Raw genomic sequence first — 9,744 nt, forward strand, 5'->3', positions numbered from 1 at the left:
AAAAAAAAAAAAAAAAAAAAAAAAATCATTCTAGATAAGTGCTCATACCTTAAAGCAACAGGTACTCTTTGCTAAAGAAGTATACAAGAAAGCATTACTACATAGTTATAAAACTCTCACTGTCCCTCTTTAACCACAATAGAATACAGACGTAGAGTCCTTGGGGCTACGTAGTAGATACTCACACAATAAGATCTCCAGTCAACCTGACCAGTGAGAGGAGGGTGTGCTTCAGGGAAGCAGCCAGGGGCAGACTTTGGCTACAGAGAGTCCCCAGGTGTGCAGCCTGCACTGCACTGATATAACTCTCTGAAGGGATGGTGTCATTGGCAAAGGCATTGCGCTGAAAGGAAGCAAAGCAGATGTAAATGGATAGACCATCTACCCTGGAAAAAATTCTCATGTGGAAAAAAACTGACATAAACTAAGACCCCACTGACGTCTGTAAACAATAGCCTGTACCTCAGTATACACTGTTATTCATGCTGGGAAGGGAAGTGGGGTACAGAAAAGGAAGCAGTTGAATTTTAATTAGTGCAAAGTTAACAGTTAAATGCAATGAATATCCAATACCACTTTCAAATGATTAGAGTATAATATAATGCACTATATTTAAAGTAAAACTATTGTTTGTCTATAATGACTGAGAAGGAACTGGATTTTGCAATGCATCTGGTCTCTACTAAAGCTCTGGGTGGTGTAAACAGAGGTCACGATCATAAAGCAGGGATAACAAGACTATAATATTTAGTTTTTCAAAAGAACTTCAGTAAGCGAATAATCTGTTAATAGAGGTAGTGTGAGCAGAGGATACACAAAGAGCAAGTCAACTGACAGAAGACTCAGTAGTATCTAAAAGCCCAGAGAAGCTAAAAGTGACCCTGTAAAATTGTTACAAAAGGAACAGGTTCCTGACATATAACCTACAAAGGAAACAGAGTTAACATGTATTGGAAATTCATGTGCCAGGTAATATGCTAGGCACTTAACATTCAATACACTGAATCGTCACAGCCCAACATTCAATTGGTGAAGAAACTGAGGCTCAAATAAATAAAATGGTTTGTCTTCTGATAACACAAACTTATAAGCAAAAAGCCATATGAGAACCAACTAGGTGATTAAATGCATTGATTATTGATTCAGCCATAGCCAATATTACTGTAGTATATGAAGATCTCTTGGTAGCTAGTTTAAGCCTAATTCCTTTAGGCTTAAGAACAAAAGACAGAATGACTAGCACTCAGTAGTTCTACCCCTGGAACAGACAGGGACTCACCCAGGATCCAATATTGGGAAATTCATTGGTATTGATGTTGTTCCAGGACTCACACACAGCCTGCACTGACGATGGCAAATTCTGAACCAGTGTCGGACCTGGAGGCAACAGAAAGGACAAGGAATCATTACAAGAAAGAAGGAATGACACAGAGCATTTTAAAAGCCAAGCCCAAATGCAGAAAGAAACAGTACAGCCCAGGCTGTCAAAATAATTAGTAAGATAGCTTAGATGGATATTTCAATAGCAGTACTATTTCCAAGAACCAGTTAATTGCTTAATAGCTAACACTCTCAATTGTAAGGTTTTCATTTCCCATCATATTCACTTTCTAATCTTGCAAGTAAAGAAGACAACTGAAAATAAGATGCGAAGTGAGGGTGAGTCATTGCAAGTCAGGCTGAAATCACCATTAAACATCTGCTCCCCTTCTATAAATAGGTGTCACTTTTCTCTTGCTCTCTTTTCTCTTTAAGACAAATCTTAAGGGCAGGGATCATAACATACATTAAGAACAGCATTCAATGCAGCAGTACAAAGTGAGACTATCTGAATGTTAAATGAATATTTGAATGTTAAATGAAAGCTTGAAATTAAGGAAAATACACAAACGGTTGTAAATTTTAAAGGGTAACTACTGTACTTAACTCCAATCAAGCCCTTTGATTTTTCTACCCTAAATTTCTACCAGATCATTCCTAACCCAGCAAAGAGATTATTTCCGGGCACAAAAGTACTAGCTTGCTAATCCTCCTATCCCCTCTAAATAAAAAGAACACCAGCCTGGGCACCATAGCAAGACCTCATCTCTACAAAAAAATTTAAAAATTATACAGGTATGGTAGTATGTGCCTGGGATCCCAGCTACTTGGGAGGCTGCGGCAGGGGGACTGCTTGAACACAGGAGGTAAAGGCTGCAGTAAACTGTGATAGCACCACTGCACTCCAGCCTGGGCGACAGAGCAAGACTCTGCCGAGAGAAAAGAGAAGAGAGGAGGGGAGAGAAAGAGAGGGGAGGGGAGCAAAGATCTGTGCTAAAGACAAAACAGCCTTATGTTTTGGAACCAACAGATCCTGGTTTGGATCCCAGCTCCATCACCTGCAAGATGCAGGATTCTGGACAAGTAACTTCTCTAGACCTAATTTCTAATGAGTAAAATGGGGATCAAAGTAACACTTCATAAGGTTATTGTGAAGATCAAAACAGACAAACCTACCTAAATGCTTGATACACAAAAAGGCTCCAATAAACAGTAAATGCCAGTAGGCACCAAGGGAGAGAAGTAGTAGTACTAGCAGCAGTAGCTGTTGTAATAACATTATTCAAAAGCACATTCGCTCACTTACCCAGAGTATTTGCCTTGCACCTACTAGAGCCAATAGCCAAAACAGCAGCAAAGCCTTGCAGTTTCTCCTTGGAAGGTTTCTCAGTTGTTCCTTCTTCATTAAAGTTCTGCAGCAAATAGGCTCTGGGGGAATAACAGGGGGAAAGTGAAGCCATAGGAATCTAATTCCACCAGTTAGGAAAAACTAGGCCTAGACTGGCTGAAAATCCTATCTTTCAGTTTCCTATCTATTTAATATAGTTGATAGTGCCTGCTTCTTCCTGGTCTCATGGGTAATCGTTTCCCAAAGAATGTCCCCTCCTCTGAAATGCTCCCCAAAAATCTCCAAACCTTAACTGCCTGACAAATAAGCCTGAGAAACAGTGAATACTATATCTACTCTCCTCCTCCACCTCAGAAGATTGACAAAGTATCTAGAATGTTAAATGAAAGCTTGAAATTAAGGAAAATACACAAACGGTTGTAAATTTTAAAGGGTAACTACTGTACTTAACTCCAATCAAGCCCTTTGATTTTCTACCCTAAATTTCTACCAGATCATTCCTAACCCAGCAAAGAGATTATTTCCGGGCACAAAAGTACTAGCTTGCTAATCCTCCTATCCCCTCTAAATAAAAGAACACCAGCCTGGGCACCATAGCAAGACCTCATCTCTACAAAAAAATTTAAAATTATACAGGTATGGTAGTATGTGCCTGGGATCCCAGCTACTTGGGAGGCTGCGGCAGGGGACTGCTTGAACACAGGAGGTAAAGGCTGCAGTAAACTGTGATAGCACCACTGCACTCCAGCCTGGGCGACAGAGCAAGACTCTGCCGAGAGAAAAGAGAAGAGAGGAGGGGAGAGAAAGAGAGGGGAGGGGAGCAAAGATCTGTGCTAAAGACAAAACAGCCTTATGTTTTGGAACCAACAGATCCTGGTTTGGATCCCAGCTCCATCACCTGCAAGATGCAGGATTCTGGACAAGTAACTTCTCTAGACCTAATTTCTAATGAGTAAAATGGGGATCAAAGTAACACTTCATAAGGTTATTGTGAAGATCAAAACAGACAAACCTACCTAAATGCTTGATACACAAAAGGCTCCAATAAACAGTAAATGCCAGTAGGCACCAAGGGAGAGAAGTAGTAGTACTAGCAGCAGTAGCTGTTGTAATAACATTATTCAAAAGCACATTCGCTCACTTACCCAGAGTATTTGCCTTGCACCTACTAGAGCCAATAGCCAAAACAGCAGCAAAGCCTTGCAGTTTCTCCTTGGAAGGTTTCTCAGTTGTTCCTTCTTCATTAAAGTTCTGCAGCAAATAGGCTCTGGGGAATAACAGGGGAAAGTGAAGCCATAGGAATCTAATTCCACCAGTTAGGAAAACTAGGCCTAGACTGGCTGAAAATCCTATCTTTCAGTTTCCTATCTATTTAATATAGTTGATAGTGCCTGCTTCTTCCTGGTCTCATGGGTAATCGTTTCCCAAAGAATGTCCCCTCCTCTGAAATGCTCCCCAAAATCTCCAAACCTTAACTGCCTGACAAATAAGCCTGAGAAACAGTGAATACTATATCTACTCTCCTCCTCCACCTCAGAAGATTGACAAAGTATCTAGTAAAGGCTCTGAATACTTTATTTTTTAAAACAAAACAAAACAAAAAAAACTGTTTATCCAACATTTTGCAAGCTTACTTGGCCAGGAACATTAACAGCTCAGTGTGGAAAACACTGGCCTAGTAGGCCAGATTAGAGCCTGTAAATTCCCAGAGGGCAATGACTTGGTCTGCTTTGGCTACTGCCATAACCCTAGCACTTAGAAAAGTATGTGGCACGTAGCAGCCATACATATTTGTTCAAAAACTTTGCCTCAAACAACGGCCCACTATCTTCTGCAAGGCAGTCACACTAAGAGACAAGGTTAGTTAAGTATGACAAAGATCTAGGTCCATTTAAAGCAGCATAAAGCCCATAGAGCCGGGCGAGGTGGCTCACACCTGTAATCTCAGCACTTCGGGAGGCTGAGGCAGGTGGATCACCTGAGGTCAGGAGTTCGAGACCAGCCTGGCCAACATGGAGAAACCCCACATCTACTGAAAATACAAAAAAAAATGGTGGTATGCGCCTGTCATCCCAGCTACTCTGGAAACTTGAGGAGAATCACTTGAACCCAGGTGGCAGAGGTTACAGTGAGCTGAGATCACACCACTGCACTCCAGCCTGGGCGACAGAGCGAGACTACATCTGAAAAAAAAATAGCCCCATAGAACAGGAGTGAACACTGAGATCCTACAGAGACCAGACAAAGTAAATAAGCTTAAGAGAGCTCTGTGAAAACTGCTGCAAAGGGAACTAATTCTCAGCTCCAGTCTGTTACTGTTGTTTCAGAAGTAAGTCAGGCCCAGTTTTGCCAGTTCTTCCAAATTAAGAAAAGCCAGAAATCTAGACTTGTGAATAATCTCCCAATTTTATATACTGAAATTAACTTTAAAATATTTAAACATCATACACACCAAAGTCTACAGGGCATGCAAGTCTACAGTGTTTGTCATAGAAAGAGTTGAATTTGAAATAAGTTCTAACTCATTCAGAAATGTTTTTCTCCAAGTACATATCATGACATTTAAAGAGCATTTAAAAGGCCAGGCGCGGTGGCTTATGCCTGTAATCCCAGCATTTTGGGAGGTCGAGGCGGATGGATCACCTGAGGTGAGGAATTTGAGACCAGCCTGGCCAACATGGTGAAACCCCATCTCTACTAAAAATACAAAAATTAGCCAGGTGTGGTGGTCATGCCTGTAATCCCAGCTACTCAGGAGGCTGAGGCAGGAGAATCGCTTGAACCTGGGAGGTGGAGGTTGCAGTGAGCCAACATCGCACCACTGCACTCCAGCCTGGGCGACAGGAGCATGACTTCACTTCAAAAAAAATTTTCTTTAATAATAATAAATAAAGAGCACTTAAGGAGCTTTAACTCAGTTAATAAGAAAAATGACAGTATTTAGAAAAATTACATTACCTTTCTCTGTATCCTGTAAGTAAAATGATACAAAATATCTAAAGAATTATAGACATTAAACTTCCTCCTGACTCCTCCTGCACTATTTGAAAATTCCCTCATCAAGCACCCCTTCATACTAGAGAAGAAAGCATTATACCATGGGGGAAAAACCCTAAGCTGACGAAAAGGAAAAACATCAAATTCTGAGTCACTGGGGGATTTGCACAGAGTGCAGAGCGCATGTGCATCTCTGGGCAGGCAGTTCACCACACCTGGTGAACGATGCATAGGTATCAATGAGTTGCAGCGTGGCTGGAAGTAGGTTCTTGGTAATCTCAGACGACTTATGAGGATCAGTCTCAGCAGCCATCTTAGAAAAATGCTCATCCAAAGAGACCTGAACCTTTGAGATGGCGGCATCAAGGGTGTAGATGGACTGCAGACTGGGAATTTCATGCAGCTGCAAGATGGTGGTACAGTCGATACTACAGAAGGATGAGATCTTTAAAAATATGCAAAATATAATTAGTTGTGGCAAAAGGATATGGTAGAAACCAAGTTCTATCATTTAGGCTCCAATACTACATACCTGCCGAGCGAAGTATTCCTCTACTATTTCAACATCATATTTCACTGAGCTACACTTGGCAGTGGATGCCAGTTCTAGAAGCGAGCTAGCATGCTCAGCCTTCATTCCCTGTTTGATAAGGTGATCCTATTTGGACAGCAAGAAAAAGTGTTTAGGAGATCAATATAGGCAGAGTCCAAAGCTTTCATCGTCTTCAAATTTAAAAGCTCCAGAAAGCACAAAGCACTCTGGCTTTGAATAGTCTTAGCAGCAAGCTCTGTTACCTTTATCCAGCTGACATAGGAGCTGATCCGGAGCCGAGAAGACCATCGCAGAGTGTGCAAGATGTCACATTCACTCATCTCAGGTGAGTTCATGGATAGCTGGTTAATGTAAGTTTTTGATGGTGGTAAAATTCCTAGGATCCTCCATAGTATCAAGAAGTAATATTGAAGGGCACAGGCCTCCTGGAGAAAGGAAAAGGAGCGTAGAGGTAGTACTTGGTATTGCCTCAAGATCTCCCTCACAGTACGAACTGCTCCAAATACAACTTTTAAAGAAGAACTGTGTAGAGTCCTGATTTTAAATTGAGATTTGGCCCCCAAGTCCATTCTCCAGATCTTTCTAGAGAGTGCACCTACCAGAAAATGGCAGAACACACATACAAATAATTTGTTTCACATTCTGCACATTTCACAGACCAAAAAGGCTATTCCAAGACAACTTTGGATCCCCAATAATTTAACAATTAGCCAAAAGAGGGCAGGACATTCTGCTTGGCAGACCTGCAATCAGCTGTTCATTTTTGTGGCCTGGAATTGCTTCTAGAAGTATAGAGACACATTAACAGAGCCACAGAAAAATATCAAGCTTGAGGTTTTCAATATCACACATCAACCAGTATTCACAGGAGAGATAGCACTTGGGGGGGGACCACTAATTATTATTATTTTTTTTTTGAGACGGAGTCTCGCTCTGTCGCCCAGGCTGGCGTGCAGTGGCCGGATCTCAGCTCACTGCAAGCTCTACCTCCCGGGTTTACGCCATTCTCCTGCCTCAGCCTTCCAAGTAGCTGGGACTACAGATGCCCGCCACCACGCCCGGCTAGTTTTTTGTATTTTTTCAGTAGAGACGTGTTAGCCAGGATGGTCTTGATCTCCTGACCTCGTGATCCACCTATCTCGGCCTCCCAAAGTGCTGGGATTACAGGCTTGAGCCACCATGCCCGGCCATAATTCTTAAATTACAGTTTTCTCAATGGTAACCAAAAAAAATGCAAAAGCTGATTAAATTCTCTTTAAGGTGAACATAGCTACCCAAACTACCTAGAAATACTGAAGAATTAGTCAGTTTTGCAAATCAATATTCAATAAACTGATTACATCTCAGAAGAAAATTTCTGATAGAAATGATCAATGATCCAACACAACCCAAAGACTTCTCAGGGTTCCACCATCTTACCAAGGCTGTTACATTCTTGTTTTCCTTTCTCCTAACTGTATCAAGCTGGGACCCAGCTGCAAGCAGGGCTGTCAGTGCAGCATAAAGCTCATCATACTTGACAAGCTTGGAGAAAAGGACGTCACATGCCTGACATAAAGAAAGAAAGACAATCATTTCTTTATTTTTAAAGTATTTTTTCCTACTGCCTATGCACTATCATTTATCCTCATGATTGACAAAATATCCCATCAAATCATACTCATTAATTTCTCCTTGGAGCAGACGCCCATTCTGGGATGGTACTCACAGTGTGCAAGCTATTGTGAGCACACAACTGCAGGCATTAGAATAAGAGAGTAAGGCAATTATTTTTGTCCATTAAAATACTTGCATGTGAAAAACGCTAACAAAGATTGTCTTCAAAAATCAAGTGCCAGAGGTGCCAATCCAGCAAGGACGACCCCCACAGCAAAAGTGCACCCAACAAATAAATATCCAAGTAACGTTTTCCTATTAGAATGAGCTCAAATCGTAACACAGACCACCACATTTCTGACTATAAAGTCAGTTATTCCCTTTCCCCCCAGTAGGCTGATTCTGGTGGAAACCATCTGACCCACATATAAAATGCAGTTTTAAAATTCCTAGTACCACAGAATCAAGTCGGTTCAAATCATCCTCTGAGGCTTCCGGGGACAGGACACAGTAGAATCTGGGTTGTGGGACAGCATCTGAAAAGTAATGTGCTGATTAAAAGAATGGTCTCATTCTTAACTCTGTCTAACTAGTATGCAATGTAAAAACTCAGAAAACACTTTACAACAAGATTTCCCAACCTTAACAATATTGACATCTGGAGCCAGATAGGTGTTTGCCATGGGAAGCCATCTTGTGCACTCTAGGTGACTTAACAGCAGCCCTGGCCTCTACCCACTGAATGCCAGTAGCACCCCCAGTTATGACAATCAAAAATATCTCTAGACATTGCCAAATGTCCCGGAGGGGAGGGGACAAAATCACCCATTGAGAACCATTGCTCTAAGAGTTAAGTAGGGTGATCTAGAATCAAATCAATCAGCAAATCGCGTCATTAGTCTGAACACATTAAACTTACATGCTGTTTCCCTAACATCAAATAGTAAGAGAGAACAGTAAACTCATACTAAGGTTTCAAAAATGTTTCCACAAAATACACTTAACATCTAATAATCCTCAGGATAAGTGCAAACGCACGCTAAAAATAAACACAAGAAATACTTCATCCAAAGAACAGACAATTGCTATATGAAAGAAACACTAGAGATAATCTCATGTTCACATTAGTTTCAGACCAGCATGTCACCAAGATCCAAAATGAAATTTAGCTGTACATTAGAACCACAACTCTAAGGGAAAATGAGGAAAATTAATCACACAGAGTGGCAAGAATCTATATACTGTACCCCATGGCCAGACACCAGGATTCTGATTTCTTGTGTCTCAATTTATTTTTTAGTTTTTATTTTTTTTGAGACAGGGGTCTCACTCTGTCATCCAGGCTGGAGTACAGTGGCGTGATCACAGCTCACTGCAACCTCAACCTCTCAAGCTCAAACGACCCTCCCACCTTAGCCTCTCGAGCAGCTGGGACCACAGGCACGTGCCACCATGCCCAGCTACTTATTAAAATAATTTTTGGTAGATGGGATCGATGTTGCCAAGGATGGTCTCAAACTCCTGGGTTCAAGCGATCCTCCCACTTTGCCCTCCCAAAGTGCTGGGACTACAGGCATAAGCCACCATTCTCAGCCTCAATTTTTTTTTCCTTGAAATAGAGTCTTGTTCTGCTGCCCAGGCTAGAGTGCAGTGGTGCAATCTCAGCTGACTGCAACCTCTGCTTCCTGGTGCAAGTGATTCTACTGCCTTAGCCACCAGAGTAGCTGAGATTACAGGCAGGCACCACCAAGTCTGCCTAAATGTTTTTTGTATTTTTTCAGTAGAGATAGGGTTTCACCATGTTGGCCAGGCTGGTCTTGAACTCCTGACCTCAAATGATCTGACAGCCTCTGCCTCCCAAAGTGCTGGGATTACAGACATGAGCCACAGTGCCTGGCCTCAATTTAAAAAAAAAAAAAATAGGCCAGGC

The 9,744-nt window shown here is 41.7% G+C and overlaps 1 protein-coding gene across 4 annotated transcripts in view; it reads right to left on the bottom strand.

Moving 5' to 3' along the window:
• The window catches only part of UBR4 (ubiquitin protein ligase E3 component n-recognin 4), a 146,427-nt gene that overhangs the window by 100,622 nt on the left and 36,061 nt on the right, over positions 1-9,744 (bottom strand). For 3 of the 4 annotated variants that reach the window (XM_017851965.1, XM_017851966.1, XM_017851968.1), the window contains exons 21-28: positions 8,271-8,350; positions 7,638-7,766; positions 6,461-6,643; positions 6,198-6,323; positions 5,881-6,110; positions 2,627-2,748; positions 1,280-1,377; positions 186-343 (exon numbers count right to left, since the gene is read on the bottom strand). In XM_017851965.1, coding sequence (XP_017707454.1) covers positions 186-343; positions 1,280-1,377; positions 2,627-2,748; positions 5,881-6,110; positions 6,198-6,323; positions 6,461-6,643; positions 7,638-7,766; positions 8,271-8,350 — 1,126 coding nt within the window. Of the gene's footprint in view, positions 1-185; positions 344-1,279; positions 1,378-2,626; positions 2,749-3,813; positions 3,936-5,880; positions 6,111-6,197; positions 6,324-6,460; positions 6,644-7,637; positions 7,767-8,270; positions 8,351-9,744 lie in introns of all 4 variants that reach the window. The other variant, XM_017851967.1, reaches the window with a different exon arrangement.

The sequence above is a fragment of the Rhinopithecus bieti genome, unplaced genomic scaffold, assembly GCF_001698545.2.
Source record: "Rhinopithecus bieti isolate Rb0 unplaced genomic scaffold, ASM169854v2 scaffold_33652, whole genome shotgun sequence".
Classification (NCBI taxonomy): domain Eukaryota; kingdom Metazoa; phylum Chordata; class Mammalia; order Primates; family Cercopithecidae; genus Rhinopithecus; species Rhinopithecus bieti.